General features: G+C 42.6%; 1 protein-coding gene across 19 annotated transcripts in view; it reads left to right on the forward strand.

Annotated features, from left to right (window-relative positions):
• The window catches only part of KALRN (kalirin RhoGEF kinase), a 749,960-nt gene that overhangs the window by 205,036 nt on the left and 527,475 nt on the right, over window positions 1–17,449 (forward strand). For all 19 annotated transcript variants that reach the window (XM_037837128.1, XM_037837181.1, XM_037837192.1 and 16 more), the window contains exon 3: window positions 1,187–1,301. In XM_037837128.1, coding sequence (XP_037693056.1) covers window positions 1,187–1,301 — 115 coding nt within the window. The remainder of the gene's footprint in view (window positions 1–1,186; window positions 1,302–17,449) is intronic.

Here is a 17,449-nt window from a genome sequence, read left to right on the forward strand (position 1 = left end):
GACAACTGCCTGAGATGAGGGCTGGGGAGCCTGTCATCATGAGATAGAGACAGCCTGTAAGGACATGATTACTACACCTTAGCTTGGTCTCCATCAAACCCTCCTGAGATACTCTGCCCTGCTTACCCTTTAATGAATACATTTTTAAATCATATAACAGATAGTGAATAGAATAGTTTGGAAGATAGAGAAAAGAAAAACCAATCATCTCAAATCCCAGCTTTCTAACGACAGCAATTGTCATTTTAATATATTCCTTCCAGCTTTTTACGTGATAGTTAGAAAACATTTGTAATCATAGTATGTGCAAATGCATTTGTAGTGATTAAGATCTTGAACATCCTTATTCAGATAAAGATTCATGTGCTCCTCCAGCAGGAGTGGCAGGTGGCACCGCAGGCAGGCAGGCAGGGCTAGATTTTTGACCGTGTAGAAAATGCTTAATGTCTTTTTCTATGAGCCTAAAAACCTCCCAGCAGTGCTGTTCCCAAATGGATGCTTTAAGGGCTTCTCCCCATGGTAGTCAGTTAATCACCAGCACTCCCACCTCACAGAGACCTGCAAAGAGAAGTGAATCAGAGGTTAAATTTCCAAAAAAACAGTACTTTCAACCGGCTTCTTTTTTCAATAAGAACAGTTATCACCATCTGCATTAACATCTGACGTTTGTAGAAAGCTTTACTTTTCAAAGTGCTTCCCCAGGTACCATCTCATCAGTCCCTCTACCAACCCTGTAATGTGGTCACTGTAAGTTTTATCCCCATTTTACAGAAGAGAATTCAGAAGTCCACTGACCTGCTCAAGGTCACACGATATCTGCACCAAAATCTCATGTCCTTTTCCTTTCTCTGGACACCATATTCTGCCTGTTTCATCCAGTGCTCAAGCAGAATTCTTTTTCCTCTGGGGCAGACTTTCTGGCTAATTTATGCTAGTTTTATAATAAAGTTGGTTTTAATCTGGCTTTTAAGAGATTACAATATGTAACTATTTTAATATTTGATCTATACTACTGATATCAGAAGGAATTGTAACCATTTCTAAAAATATGTTTTAAACTAATTTGTCATCTTCAAATACTCTAATAATGATTATGATTTCTCCTTTTCATTCCCCTCTTTTAGATAAAAGAATTTTATCTACCCTCAAAATTCTTTTTCTTAAACTCCCTCTTCCTTCCCTGCAGGGGGCCGTGATAAGCGAGGTGGACCCATCCTGACCTTCCCTGCTCGCAGCAATCATGACAGAATAAGACAGGAAGACCTGCGGAAACTCGTGACGTATTTGGCCAGTGTGCCAAGGTAAAGTGGAGGGAAATGTCCCGCACCAGGGGAGGGAGCTGGGCTGATGCAAGTGAGTGGGAATGAGCTTTGATCCCTGCCAGGGGCTGGGCGCTTTCTGCCCTTGGAGTGGATTCTAATTATTCCTGGAACATCATCACCCATTGTTCGCCTCATTCCCATCATTCTCATTGTTTCTGCTGGGATTCATACGTATGGTGTGGGAGCCAAAAGTGGGAACTGTGGGCAGAGGTGAAGGTCCCAGGCTTAGAGGAGCAGTTCTGGGCCTGGACCAGGAGATAGTGTGGCCTGGGGAGGACAGAGGAGAACTATTTTATCTTGGGGAAATAGGAACTCCTGGCTCGTATAGTGGATTGTTTTCAAAATCTCCAGCTTGTGAGGATGTTCATGGCTTTTGGAGTCTGGGGCAAATAACTCCACTTGTATTCGGCTAGAGATAGCCCTTGACCCAGTCTGGCTCATGTGTTCTCAACAGGGATGATATTGCCCCCGCATGGATAGAAATTATTTCTTGGGGAATGAAAATCTTACTCTTTTATGTATAAAACCCAAGTATCATACAATATATAAACAGATATACAGTGTATCCATGATATTAAAATTTCATTGGGGAGGTGATTAAAGGGAATCCTGCCTAAAAAAGACTCCTTTGGAAGGGTGGGGAGTGGCAATGATATAAGAAGTTTGAGAAACTCTGGTCTAGGTGGTGCTGGCTGCAGAGGTAGGTGATAGGAAGGAAACATGCCCAGGACATGTTTTATGTCTTTTGAGAAAGGAGAGACCAGGCCTTTTAATAGTCAGAATCATAGGACATGACAGTCAAAAGAGCCCTTAGAGGTATTCCAGGCAAATATGTTTAACATTCTGCTTGGAAAACAGGGCTGATGTGGGACGTGAGTTGCTCACAAGGGGGTCCCTCGTAGAGCTGGCCTAGAACTCAGCCTTCCGGCTCCTGCTCCAGTGCTCTCTGCATCCTCCTTCTTGACCTGAGAGGACTGTGCTCCTTGACGTTGGTGGGACTGGAGCTTGAGACGTGTTTGTTGTGGCAAATAGAAGTGGTATCTTAGGCTTTCAGAATCTACATCTTGTCTCTGTGCATTTTATACTAGAATTAGTAAATTAGAGAGAGGAGCTGTAAATTCAGCTGTGCCTTTGCTGGGAGACCTTGGATAATTTCCGAATGTGCTGATTACTTAAAGCAGGTGTTGAGTGAGGCAAGCAGTACATTTCAAAGAGCTATGGGGAGACAAATGTAAAGAGATTGGGGGATGGTGATGGGCAAGTGGTTAAGGGGATTTTAAGAGCAGTCACCAAATGCTTGGAAAGGATGCTGAATGGAATTGGGAATCCCAAAGAGCTCCAAGCAGAAGACTGAACAAATAGAAGTCAGATAGCATCTATTTTTTTTTTTTTTTTTCTTTATGATATCCACTGGGGACCAGAAAAAAGACAGAAGTTCTAAAGCTCCAGTGTAAAGGATTCAGGTTATATCCAAAGAACTTCTAAATTCTAAGTGTGTGAGGCATTAGACTGAAGAATAGAATACAAGATTTTTATTCTAGAGGTCTTTATGCAGAAGAAATATCCCCATCTTTCTCAGAGGCAAGGAGAGGTGTCAAATGACCTATGATTGATCTAGGTAATTTAGCAATTTAACCATCTAGAGGCTAAACAGTTTTTGTAAGTGCCCTTCTCAAGTACCCTCCTGTGGTGGTTTGGAGCTGTAGGTACCTCAGAAAAACATGTTCTTAAACTTAATCCATTTCTGAGGGTGTGAACTCATTTTAAGTAGGATCTTTTGATAAGGTTACTTCAGTTAAGGTGTGGCCTACCTCAGTCAGGTTGTGTCTTAATCCTATTACTGGGGTCCTTTATAAACAGAATGAAATTCAGACAGATGGATAGAAAGCCACAGGAAGCAAGAAGCTGACATTCAATGGAACTTGGAAGAGAAGGAAAAGGCCGCCATGTGCATTGCCATGTGACAGAGGATCCCAGGACAAAGGGTCACTGGCAGCCAGCCCCAGAACACCAGTCTTCTAGGAGAAAGCGTCACTTTGATGATGCCTTGATTTGCACTTTTTCCCAGCCTCAACACTGTGAGCTAATAAATTCCCGTTGTTTAAGCCAGCCCATTGCATAGGCCCATTGCATGGTATTTGCTTGAGCAGTCAAAGGAAATTAAAACAACTACTAACAGGTGTAAAGTAGGTATTTTCTAAAGCAATTTACAAGAGAAATCTTCACTAGGACCCATAATTGAATCTCTGTTCTTTTAGTGCCAGAAGACATTGGGATTCCAGGAGATAGAGAGGATATGTTTTTCTTTCTGGAATGTTCACCACACGCCTGCAGCTAATGCATGTTCATCTTCTCTTTAGAATAGAAGGGGAAAGAGTTGGAAGAAAACCTTTCTTCATTCTGACTTGTTAAGCAAAGATTGGGACAAAATAGATTGGAAGCAATTAGAAAAATAAAAGATTTCTAATGGAATGAAGGGAAATGAAGCCCAAAAGGGAAAGTCATGAAAAAGAAAGAGAAAGAGTTCGTTGTTCTTGAAGGGGTGTACTAGATGCTGGCCCTCTGCTGTGCAGAGGGTGGTCACAAGCATTGCCTCCTGTGCTCCCAAGAACAGAGAAGGTTATTCACTGGTGCAGGCAGGTGGGGAGGGAAGAATATGGTTGCCACCTCAGTGAGAAGAATTGTTCCCTGATGCTGGCTGCTTCCTCCCTCCTGCAGAGCCTGCGTTCCAGGAGTGGGAGTAGCTGGCGGACTGCAGAGCCTGCCAACTGCTCATGCCCACTGGTCTCTTCCTAATTTCACTGGCTACAGGTTCATAACTATTAACTGTTGGAAACAAATCTGGAACAATTCTGTTCTAAAGATGAAGAAGTTTGGGCAGAGAGTGTTTTCCAGTCTTATGCTTAGCAATGACTTTGGAATAGAAGGGAAATTAGGAAAATGAACAGCTGCTTTAGGTGGATGATACTGATGAAAAGAAATGATTTATTCTGGATCATGTCCCAGGATACTAAAAGGACAGATTCCTGTTGGAGATGTACTGTGCTCCACAGACTGGTGTGATCGAGTTTGTAGATGATGCTCGGCATTCACCTGTTCACCCATTTGTTCATTCTTTAGCCATTGTTTAGATCTTCTATATGCCAGATAGATTGAGGGTTCATGGTGAGTAGGAACAGAAATTTTGAGAAAATGTGGGTATATCTGCCAAACGAGTTACAGTAAAGGACAGCCTGGGCTGTGAGCTTGCTGGTAGATGGGAGATGACCCAGGCAGCAGAACAAGAAGGTGATTAAAGAGGATCCTGGAATCTAGCATACCAGTGAGTTTGATAGCCATTCTAGAATAGCTGATTAAACAGATGGTTGTGATAATTTAGGAATGAATGGAAAGAATAGTCTCACTCTCCCTTCTGCAAGCCAGCCCACGTTTGGGCCACCACATTCAACTCTGCAACATTCACTTCTGCCAGCCACATTTTAAGAACTGTGTTTACCAGTTAGAATACTGCCACGGGAGGGTGATCAGCACACAGGGGGATCTATAAACCATATCTCTGCAGTGGAAAGAACGAAGGATGTTTGCTGGCAGGAGTAAAGACTGAGGAGAAATGTGGTTTCTGATTTCAGGTGTCAGGAGAGCTTCCTCCAAGAGGGAACAGGCTTGGTGTTTGTTGTATTGATGAGTAGAAGTTAGAGAGCTCCGGACAGGAAGTGAAGCATCTTCCTGTGTGGGAGCTGTCCAGCAGCAGTGCTGCTGCCTCTGGAGAAAGTGAGCTTCCTGCCGCTGGAGACTGGATGACCCCTCCTCTGTTAGGGATGCTGTAGAAAGAATTCCTCCATTGGATTGGAGACTGTATTAACTAATTTCAAGAACATTTCCTGCCCTATGTTTTTGTGATACTGGGAAAAAATACATATCATAAAATCCAAGACCCCCAAATAGAGTATTAACCACCCCCACCGATCTCCCCAAATAAGTAAGACTTTGAATTTTACTTTAGATATTGTTTAATTGACTACATCTTGAATCCTAAGAGAACTTCTTCCCTGTACCCTTGGACTATGGGTAGGATTTTCGGGCATCAACTGAGGCCACATATCCTGGCCATGATGTTTTGGAACAATGCCTAGGTCCTACTCTTTGGGGTCCATCGCTGTCTTCCTACTGCTTTGCTCCTGGTGAATTTGGGCATCCATCCTTTGGCTTCTCTCCAGGCTTTCTGTAATCTTGTTCTGAGGAATCATAACTCTCGAGGTAGGAAGAGACATTAAAAGTCATCTAATTCAACTTCCTAACAGTTCCATTCACTCAATTTAACAAATACTTATTGAGCTGCTATTATGAGATAGCATTCTCATGCTATCTTTCCTATCGACAATCCTACATTTATCTAGCTTTTTTGTCTTTCTGATCTGCTATCTGCTTGCAGTTACTTGTACAGGAAAAGAGTGGAAGGGAAATATTCAGAAATGATCTGTTGATGAATGTCCCTAGAAATTGAGTGACAGGACAGAAAATCCAGCCTGGGAGTAAACAAAGCCCACAATGTGGATAATCTACCCAGTGATTATTGAGAATTGACCATATGGTTGAAATGGGAATTTCTAAGTACTATATCTAGTAAAGAAATTCCAGGTCAGTTTTATTGCACTGAATTCTCCTTCTTTGTCATCATTGTTATCTTGCTTTGTCATGATCTTCTTTCTGCTGCACCATTTGGAAGCCTCTTTGATGTGTCTGCCACTTAAGTCTGCTCTTACCAGCGTGCAGAGATGCTGAGTGTTCCGTGAAGGAACACAGTTGTCACATTGGTGGGGAAAGATGACAAGAAATTAGGATGGGTTATTCTGTAATGTCAATCAAACCAAGGTGCCAATATTCTTGGCTTATTATTTGATAACAATTTCTCTCATTCTCCTGATTTCAGCAAAAGATTAATTGGGCTGTAGCCAACACTGTCTTTGTGTAACATCACCAAAAATTAGGAATAAGCAAAGAGAACCAGAAAGACCGTTAAAAGAAGAGGAGGTAAAACCGCAAGGGTTTCCTCCCACTACTTCAGCATGAGAGAGCCTGAACTATCCAGACTGTCATCATCCGAGGTGTTTGGTTGTATTGTGGAAGCTCTGTCCTGTGTTCTGGGATCATCAATTAAAGGAGGATGCGGGGAGTGGGGGAGGAAGCAACATGATGGGAGGCCCCCGAAACAGGACCAATGAGAGCATTGTTATAGTTTATATTTTCCAAAATTTATATCCTTTAAGATCCATTTTTAATTCCTTTCATTGCTTATATATGGAAGGTTTATCATTTCTGTTGCAGTTTTCCACATGCTACACAAATTTCTCAGCAATAGCAGGTAAGTGTCCCCATTATTGGCTGTATGTGACAAAGCCCCAAAGAGCAAGTAGTGTTCTGCCCCTCTGCTAGGGAACAAAAAGTCACAATAGTAACTATCGTTGTATGTGAGCACCTTCCTTAGAGCTGTGCAGACCTTTACAGCACAGGGTGGGAAGACAGTCGGTAGAACATGACCTCTGCCCTTGACCCTAGCTGTGGCTCCTCCCCAACCCTTTGCTTCTTGCCTCCCTCCAAAATAACCACCATCCTGACTTCTGCATTTATTTTTCTCTTGCTATTTTTGTATAGTTTACTACATATGTTTCCATAAACAGTATATTGTTATTTTTGCTTGTTTTTGACCTTTGTAAAAATGGTATCTTGTGTACATATGTTGCTTTCTGTGTCTAGCTTTTTTTTGCATCCAACATGGATGAATCTTCAAACATAATTTTGAGTGAAAAAGAAGCATAATTTTTGACTCTGAGGACTCATAACCAAATTATTAAAGTGCCTTTTGAGAAATTTCTCTTAGTTGAAATGAGGAAAATTGATTATCGTTACTTTTCTCAGTGCTTTAGAACAGACATTTTTGTTAATATCAACACTAAAGAATGAGTGAGATTCCTTTCAGTTTATTAATGATCAGTATTAAAGAAGATAAAGGATGTAAAGTCTTTAAGCAGTGGCAGGCACACAGCAGATTCAAGCCATGTTAGTTCGTGTCTCCTTCCAAGATCCGTGTGGTCTTGAGTCGGGCATATGCAGAGATTCGGACAGCACCCTGGATGAGTGCTCTGGGCGATCACCATGCTGAGCATCCAGCTTCCTTACTGACGGGCAAGGAGGAGGATTCAAAAGGGAGATGTTCTCTAGGGATTAAGAGGATTTGATAAAGTACAAGGGGAAGGGGTCATCCAGGCAGAGGGAAGACTGAGAGAAGGTGGGGAAGACCAGCGAGTGTTCAGGTTAAGTTCCAGAAACTCTGAGTGGTAGGAACATGGGAGAGTGGAAGGGGGTGGGGTAGAAAGGCATGCCAAGCGTCCCATAGGCCCAGTTAAAAGTTTTACTGATAGGCAATAAAAAGCTGTTAAAGAGATTTTTCTGCAGGAGAATGACAATTAAAATTGCATTTTACAAGATCCACTCTCCAGCTGAGTGGAGGAGGGAATGGAGGAGAAGCCTAGAAAATGAGGAAGTAGTTGCAATAATGAAGGTTAAAGATAGTAATAATAGTTAGCATTTATTGATCACTTACTAAGTTCCAGTTCCAGTTCATTTACTAATGCATGTAAGTATTTTACATGCATTAAGATAATCCTTATAGCAGCTTGAGATAGGTACTATTATTATTCCCATTTCACAGATGAGGAAATTCAAAAAGGTTAGGTAAATGGCCTTTGGTCACCCAACCAGTATGATTTGGATCCAGATTGTCTAGCTCCAGAGCCTGAGCTTTTATCCACCAAAGAGATGAGGCCTGAGTAAAGGAAATGGCACATGGTGATGAAGCACAGAGGACAGATTTGGAAGATTAAAGATAGACTCTGAAGAGTGCACTAAGGATTGGTATGGAACACGGGGACAGTGGAAGAAGGTGGTAAGGAGATGAAGGCACAGGCGGGCGTGATCACGATGGGCAGGGATGACTTGTGCATGAAACCTGTTCTCTTTGGAACCTGAGTGTGAAGGTGGCTGCAGATGAGAAATTCAGGTGGCAGCTGACTCAAAACTGGGCTTCTGCTGGCCGAGGCTATGGACATGCTTCCACCCCCAGGTGTTTGTTCTAAGTTTTAGACAAGTAAACTCTGCTCATTTATGCTCATCTGTAGATGGTAGTCAACTGTGATTTAGTTAACAAATTAAGATGGAGTGAAAAAAACAAAACACTTGCTACCACAGAAACTACTTAAAGAGACAAGTGAAAGACTGTCAGCAGGGGCCCCAAATGCAGAGCCTGTGTTGGTGGGAGTGGTCTCTACTGTATTCCAGCGATGGTCCCATTCAGTTTCCTTGGGGTCCAAGATGTTTCCCTCACTCAGCTGCCTTCCTAGTTCTGTCTTTTGCATTGCTCCAGTGTCAGAAGCACAATTCTAGAATTAGTTAGTGGTCAGCTCATACACGTTTACAGGTTGGGTCACTTGCATGACCACTGTGCTCCTTTGCAGGGCCTCCGACTCTTCCTGCCTAGTCCTGGTGGGGCTGAGGGGCTGGAGGAGCTCATGGAAACACTGTGCAAAGGAACAGATTGTGGGGAGGGGGCGAGGAGCACAGCCACAATGCTCCAAATGCGTAGAGATGAGCACTTGTGACTCCCTGAAGAACAATAAACGGGGCAGTCTGAGGCGGAAACCATTCGGTTATGAAGTCACTATGAGAAGCAGCCCTGGTTGTTTCAGGAACCAGTAAATGCCTTTAGGTGATAAATCAAGCATTCGGCTTTGGACAGAGGGATTCCTGATGGAGAGGGGGTGTTCCTCCTCCTTCATATGTGTCTTCAGTTTGTATCCTTGGAAGGGACTATGGGCATTGCTATCGACTTTAGTGGGAGAACAATTGCAGAATAGTAGAGAAGGAAAGACTAGGTCCAAGGACGTTATGTGGGGACTCCAGCCCAGGAAGGATGAACTCAACAACCTGCCCCTCTGGGAAAGCCTGACATGTGCATGCTTCCTGACAAATTTCCTCACCTTTAAAACAGGCATAAAGATAATAGCAAACAGAATGGTAGTGAGGATTACATGACACAACACAGAAGGGGCTGATGACAAATGGCAGGTTTTTTCCCTCGCTTTGCTTGAAAGTAGGGACCTTGTTTTGTCATTTGTTCTTCATTGTCCCTAGCACTGGCTAGCGTGACATTTAAGATTAGGATTAGAGCTGGTAGTAATAATAATAGCAGTAGGGTCCATAATTCTTAGTAGGCTCATAATAAATATTGAATGAAGATGTATGCAAAGTCTTGGCCCAGTTTTTGGTTAAGTATAAAAAGTGTTTATTGTAGAAAATAAGTGCAGAAAAATATAAAGAATGTGAAAAAAAAATACTTGTAACTACCATCTGGAGATATAGCAATTAATATATTGTCATATTTCCTTCTAGTTTTTTTTCTTAAAAAAGCAGATTTTGAAAAAGCATAATTGAATCATATTGTTTATTTACTTTTGCTTCTTGCATTTTTTCTCTTAGCATTATACCATAAGAATGTTTTTATAACATTAAAAACTTTTAATGCATAATAGTGTGTCTTGAGATATACCATATTTTAATGAATCCTATCATTAGACATCTTAGTCATTTCCAAAGCTTCACTGTGATAAGTAACCCTCATTAAGCATTTTTGGGTATAAACCTCTGTCTACCTTTTAGATGGTTTCTGTGGGATAGATTTGTGGCGATCCTGAATAATTTTTTTTTTTTAAAAGCTGGTAAACTATTGCCAAATTGCTTTCCAAATTTCTCGATTTATACTCCTATCTGTGTCATGGCTTAGACTTCCAATTCTTTACATGTCCTCCAAATTTATTTGTCAATCATTGCCCAGGTCCCATGCAGACGTTGTTATCACCACCTTCAAGAAATCCTAACTCGGGGTCATATATTAATTATGCACCTAAATGTGATCCTGGCTTTGAAAAGAGTAAAGGAATTGGTCACTGGACTTGCCCTTTGAGGTCTTCCAGGCTAGGATTCTTTTTATTTTCCTTAACTGATAGGCCCCTTAATGGAGACTACACATTGATGTTCTGATCTGATATGAAACCCAGGAAGAGCTTACTTGCTTTTGCCCTTGGTGAACCTTTAGCTTTGTCTCTGGAAGTGTTTCAGCTCCTTTGCTAGTGGTATCTGACGTAGCTTAAAGTGGTTGTTGACCTTCTCTGTGCTCGTCTGAACTGGGGTACTTAACCCATCTTCCACCTAGAAATTTACCCCTCCTTTGGAGTTTGTCTCTGGTCAACAATGTTGAGTGAGCCTCTGAAGCTTAGAAGTGGTCATTTAATTTCTTTTTTAGGCTCCTAGAGTCTGTGGGTCACCAACAGATGATTAGGAAGCTGAAGTTTCTGGTGCCACCTTGCTTAGCTAAACTTCAACATGTCAGGCAAAATACGTTCCAGCACATTCCCATTTTTCTGAAATTTATGTTAGGGAATCAGGATGATTTAAATTTAGCTGAGATTCGTTTGGCTGGAATGTTGGAAATGAGGGTGTTCTCTGAATATAGATGCTGGAGAGACAGCCTAGCATTGGGGAAGAAAGATATGTTTTTCAATTCGGTGGGTTCCAGATTTGGGGCTTTTTCTCCCTCCTCCATTAAATGATCATCTTTAGCATGTTTTATGTTTATCTCATTGGTTACCTCTCATGGGTCAGGTCTTATCATGTGCCCCTCACTGGTGTTGGGGGGTGTGTGTGTTTTTAGGCATATGCTGGATACTAACTTCATGTATGACACTTAGGTTTGTAGAGAGACTGTCTCTTACATATATACTTCCAGCAATTTTGGTATGCTGCCACCAAGTGGGGGATTCCCTCAGCTCAGCTGCCCAAAAAGACATAGGTGGGTTTTGTCAGAGGTTGTAAAGATAATGTTCTACTCTGTCCTCATTAAGCCTTGCATTTTCCAGGCTTTACTTTTTAAAATTTTTATAAAAACATTGACATTTAAGCAACCACTAAGCAACAATAATTTTTCCTCAGCTACAAGATGGGTTTAATATAAACTTTCTCAGAAGACTGTAGTAAATATTAAATGAAATAATGTTGGTAAAAATATTTAACTTATGTATGCAACAGTTGTTAGTTAAAACTGGGACTTTTATAAAGCTGTTATTTTGGAGAAAAAAAATTAAACAAATGCCTAAATAATATGTTATGTCTACACCAATTCTTAACTTTCTTTCATAAAATCAAATCTTTCTTTAGCATTAAACAAAATCCTTCCTATTGGTTTGTCTTCAGTCTTAGGTAGCTTTCAGGTGACAGGGCTCCTAGCACACTTGTCTCGAAAATTCCATGGTCTCCCCACCATTTTCATCTGCCACAAACATTGAAAATTAAATCCTTAATTTGTCTTTTTAAACCTTCTCTTTCAGGCACCATTTTCTCTCTCATAAGGAAAATGAGAACAAGAAAAACATCACTACCTAGGGCTTTTTGTTGCTGAGAGTATAAGCCTGGGGGATACATTCACCCATTGCAAAAAAATTTCTGCACCAGTTTGCCACTATAGCATTTACTAAAATAACAATAAGTCTCCCCTTTGCCTGCTCCATTCTATCACCTCTTCTTGGATTGCTTCAGATGAAAAAATAAATTTAGAATTTCTTTCTTAAAATTCCATCATCACCTAAGCAGAACAGATAATTTGAGCAAAATTTGAAAAAGTTTTCTGAATCTAGAAAACTCATCTTCTAGTGATGATCACCCCTGTCTCTTCTATGGTTTCAGATTTCCCATAAGGCTTTCTCCCTGATAGATTATAAACCTCTTCAGGGCCAGATGTCAGGTCTTGTTTCTTGTTCCAGAGTTTGCAGAGCAGTACCTTGCAAATTGGCTGGATTCAAATAGACCAGGAGCTCCCCAAGGAAAAGGGCAGTGCCTTAGCCCCCAGACTCCCTAAGGCCCATGCCTGCATCTCTCGCTTTTAGACCTGAACACACCGAGGCCAGACCCAGGTCTCCTTCTTCAGGATGTTCTCTTTCCTCTGTAAGCATCTGTACCTACATGGTGCCCAGGCTGGGGGAGGGTGGACTGGCTCTGAGGCAAAGAAGCAGAGCCCTTTGCCGGAGGAGCATGTGAGGTAACCTGTCGTGGGCTCTCCCACCAAGTAGGTGTATTCCTGTTTCTAAATTGAGCAAGCCCCATTTCTCCCAGAACCCAGACAGGAGCCATGGTGACTCAGCTGGAGCGAATGTTTTTCTGGATTACGGATGGAATCCAAATGCATGTCCTTATGTCCCTGGTCCCTCTTTTCCTTTTCTCTCAGAGCCTCCCTCCTCAAAAACTCTGAAATGGAGGCATTTTTCTCCCTCTCATCTTTCAGACCATTCCGTCCAGAGCTGGAATTTTATCTGTTCCTATCGCTAGTAATTCATGTGCCAGGTTTTGCACAGAGACTATTCTTGGCCTAGTGCCCGAAGCGAAGTCTGAACTTAGTCTGTGGCATGCTCCACCCTCTCTCCCTGCCCAGGAAGAGAATGTCCTCTGATCTTCAGACCCATCCTGTGTTAGCCCACAGGCTATTTTCCTCTGCCAGGAAATTCAGGTTTCAGAACTCATATTATGAAAAGAAACTCCCTATTTTGGACTTGGAGGAAGGCTGTAACCACTCCTCACTCTTACCCAGCCCTGACAGGAATGGAGTATCCCATTAGGGCTAATGCAGATTGGTCCAGATTTAGTTTAGGTGCCTGTGGAGGCAGGGAACAATTGTTGAGTTCTGATATACATGCATAACTTTGAGAAATGCTCAAATAACCCATTGGCTTTTTCAAGCTACCACTAAACTTGCAGACTAACAAGAGGGCACCCAGTTCTTTCCATCAGGAAGGCTCGCAGTCTTGTTGAGGTTCCAGAGTACAAAAACTGAGTGTTTCCAAGGCAGCATTCAAACAGGTGCACCAGTTAAATGGTATTAATCAGAGACAGTTTATTGGAGATAAAATTTGACCTAGATTTTAAAGGAAGTATCTGGATAGATTCTGGAGCATAAAACAGGAAGGGATTGTAGAGGTTAGCCAGGCCAGCCCCTTCACTGTAAGCAGGCAGGATGCAGTTGTCATGATGAGCCCAGGGCCACCCGGCTGGCTGGTGGTGTGACCAGGGTCAGGGCACCAGTCCTGGGGTTCTGCAACCCTGCCCTGCCCCCTGACACGGACAGAGCCTGTGGGAGACACTCCCAACAGAAGGTGGCCCCAAAGCAGCAGGCACGGGGCAGTGCCTTGGCCCCCAGACCTCCCTGGCCTCACAGGAGCTTCCTGAGCCATTGAGTTGCTGTGGGTGGGGCGGGCTATTTTATGTCGTTCTGATTTTGAGCAAAGACCCAGAGCCCCTTGGTACTGACCCTTCCTGTTTAGTTTCACGTTCCAAACACGTCCAGCCCCTCCCTCAGGTTTCCTCTGTCTGACTCGCCCAGACCGCCGTTGCTGTTCCCAGGCTCCCACTAGTGCGCAAGCCGTGACAGGGTTTTTCCTCTCTGTGAACTCTGAGGACCTCGGTCCCCTTTGCCAGAGGGAACTCACCCCCCCACAGCTGCCGGGTGTCAGGGGAAGGCAGGCGGGCTGCAGGGCCAGGGCAGCAAAGCTCCTCTGCTCCTAAAGCCCAGTGTGGGCACGGCCTGTGGATGGCTTCGTTTGGGGGTGTGAAGGGTGATTGAGGGTGTCTGTATTGGTGGGTGTTATTTGTGCACGTGTCTGTGTGAGGCAGGCAAATGGCACTGGGCTTTCAAGAAAGTGAATGTTACTGGAGGAAGAGGGGGAGGAGGAAGGACGGGAGTTATGCGCGGGTTTTGACCGAAAGCTGTTTCCTGAGGAAACGTGTGGTTTATTAATGACGATTCCACCTGCCCTGCCAGGAAACCAGGGCTCAGCTGGAGAGGGGGATCCTGTCAGGGAGGTGGAAAAGATAGAGTGGTGTTGGTGACAGGGATTGGGGCGAACCAATGAGGGCTCTGCCCTGCCTCCTGGCAAGCTTCGGCTCACGCAGCTGCACTGTCACCAACTCCCTTGGGTCTCATCAGCGCTTTTCTTTCTCCCCATTTTTGAAAAGCTCCGTGTGTCTTACAATTGGGGTGACTCAGGCGCTGTGGTTAGATAGGTATTTGGAATTTGGACTCAATCTTTGGTCTACTTCTCATAGATAATATGAGCAGTAATTATAGCGACACTTTTTTTTTTTAAGTTGAAAGATGAATTATTTTTCACACAGCTGACTGGGGAGGGGGTGGAGTAGATGAAGGCCAGAGGAGATTGGCTCCAGGGGCTGTTAAGGAGGGTTAGATAGGGTGTGGGGGCTGTTTGGAAGGTTGTAGGTCTCTTTCCCTCTGCTGCTTTAGTTTCCATTTGGTTTTTGCCTCACACTCTGAAGACTCCAGAGGGAAGGGATGAACAATTCTGTGAGGGAGGGTGGGAAATAGGACAGGAGGATGGCTATCCTGAAATGAGTATGTCTATTTCTATTCACCGTCTCCTGAACCTCCTCCCGCCTTCCCTCTCTGGCCAATCAGCCCCAGATTCCCAGGAACAATTACTCTAGTCCTTTCTCCAGGTGTTTCAGAGCTCTTCTCTTGGCTGAGAGTAGCACCTTCCAAGTGGCCTGCCCCTACTCCAGTCTGATCTAGAAAGCAGGTCTCTTCCTTTTGTGAATGGAAGTTGTGTTTCAGAGCCTGTGGGATTGTAAGAGGACCTGGCTTATTAGCAGACACATCCGAGTTTAGGCAGCTAAAACAGGCTAGCCCCGCCAAGGTCTGCACTTTCCACCCCCAACCTCCCATTGTGGTCCTGCTGGCTCCCACACTATTTGCAGAACTCTCTTGGATGTTCCCTTTAGTCTGTGGCTCAGAATGGCAAGTCTTTGTTTTTTTCTGAGTGGACTTGATTTTTAGACAGTGTTTTGTTATAAAGGCAACATCAAAGAGCAATTAGATAGAGGACACCAGGAATGTGCAAATGTCCTGCTGTGTCATTTTAGGCCACTGGACTTGTTGCTTTATGGCCATGCCTGGGAATACTTGATTGTAGTCTTGGGGCTTGAGTCTGTGATACTTAATACTTCACCATACCCTGTCCAGGGGAAAAAGGAGAATCAGCTACATCCCTGCCACATCATTTGCAATCAGAGTTTTTCGTAAGCTGTTGCATTTTGGTAGAATTAGATAGCATACTTTAAAGAAGTGGAAAATGCCAACCTTCCTCATTTTCCCTGCAGTGGGAGGTTTCTCTGGGACTCTGGGGGCAGGAGTGGGGTTTGCATCTGGTAAACTGAAGGTGGGGTACTGACAAGGGGGAGTTTCTAGACCTGGAAATGGGCAAGCATATTTCTACACCCTTCACTTTAGGCAAATGGTTCTAAACTGTGGATGCACACCAGGGGAATTTTTTTTTTTTGAATCTGCAGATTTTATTGAGATATATTCTCATACCATATATTCTATCCAAAGTGTACAATCAGTGTCTCTCAGTATCATCACTTAGTTGTGCAATCATCATCACATTCAATTTTAGACAATTTTCTTTGCTCCAAAGAGAAAAATAACAGACACAATAAAAGGAAAACCCAAAATATCCCGTATCCCTTATTCTCTCCTGTTATGGATCCCTAGTATTAATGTGGTACACCTTTTACTGTTGATGAAAGAATGTTAAGGTATTACTGTTAAATATAGTCCATAGCTTGCAATAGGTAATTTTTCCTCATATACCACTCTATTAATGTTTGTACAAGTGTCATACATTTGTAGTGTTAATCGGTGACATAAATAACTTTAAACAACCCCTTTCAACCAAATTCACCTACGCAATATGGCATTATTACCTATAATCCCAATAACGAGCTACCATCACCTCTATCTATTCCCAAACATTTAAATTCAACCTCATTAACAATTCTGTACCTATTAAGCAGCTGCTTCCCCTTATTCTAGCTTCTGTCTGTTTCAATGTACCCTATATTCTACATTTTAAGACTCCGAGTTTACATATTCTAGTTAGTTCATATTAGAGAAATCATACAATTTCTTTCCTTTTGTGTCTGTCTTAGTTCACTCAGCCTTATGTCCTCAAGATTCGTCCTTGTTGTCGCATGTTCAGGACCTTGTTCCTTCTTACTGCGGCATAATATTCCATTGTATGTATATGTCACGTTTTTTAATCCACTCATCTGTTGATGGACACTTGAATTGTTACCGTCTTTTGGCAATTGTGAATAATGCCACTATGAACATTGGTGTGCGGTTGTCTGTTCATGTCCCTGCCTTCAGATCTTCCGGGTACATACTGAGTAGCAGAATTGCTGGGTCATAGGACAACTCAATATTTAGTTTTCTTAGGAATCACCAAACTGTATTCCACATTGGCTGTACCATTTTACATTCCCACCAGCAGTGAATAAGTGTTCCTATTTCTTCATGAACATTTGTAGTTTCCTGTTTGTTTCAGAGCGACCATTCTTATGGGTGGAAGAAGATATCTCATTTGGTTTTGATCTGCATTTCCCTGATAGCTAATGAAGATGAACATCTTTTCATGTGCCTTTTAGCCATTTGTATTTCCTCTTTGGAAAAACGTCTATTCATATCTTTTGCCCATTTCATAATTGGGTTGTTTGTCTTTTTATTGTTGAGTTGAAAGATTTCTTTATATATACTGGATATCAAACCCTTATCAGATATATGGTTACCAATATTCTTTCCCATTGAGTTGGCTACCTCTTCACCTTTTTGACAAAGTCCATTGAAGCACAAAAGTGTTCAGTCTTGAGGAGTTCCCATTTATCTATTTATTCTTTTGTTACTTGTACTTTGGGTGTACAAAGGTCTAAGAAGCTACCTCCTATCACTAGGTCTTGAAGATGTTTCCCTATATTTTCTAATAGGAGTTTTATAGTACTGGCTCTTATATTTAGGTTTGTATCCACTTTGAGTTAATTTTTGTATAGGGTGTGAGGTAGGGGTCCTCCTTCATTCCTTGGATATGGATATCCAGTTCTCCCAGCCCCATTTATTGAAGAGACTGTTATGTCCCAGTTCATTGGATTTGGGGGCCTTGTCAAAAATCAATTGGCCATAG

The sequence above is a fragment of the Choloepus didactylus genome, chromosome 1, assembly GCF_015220235.1.
Source record: "Choloepus didactylus isolate mChoDid1 chromosome 1, mChoDid1.pri, whole genome shotgun sequence".
NCBI lineage: Eukaryota > Metazoa > Chordata > Mammalia > Pilosa > Megalonychidae > Choloepus > Choloepus didactylus.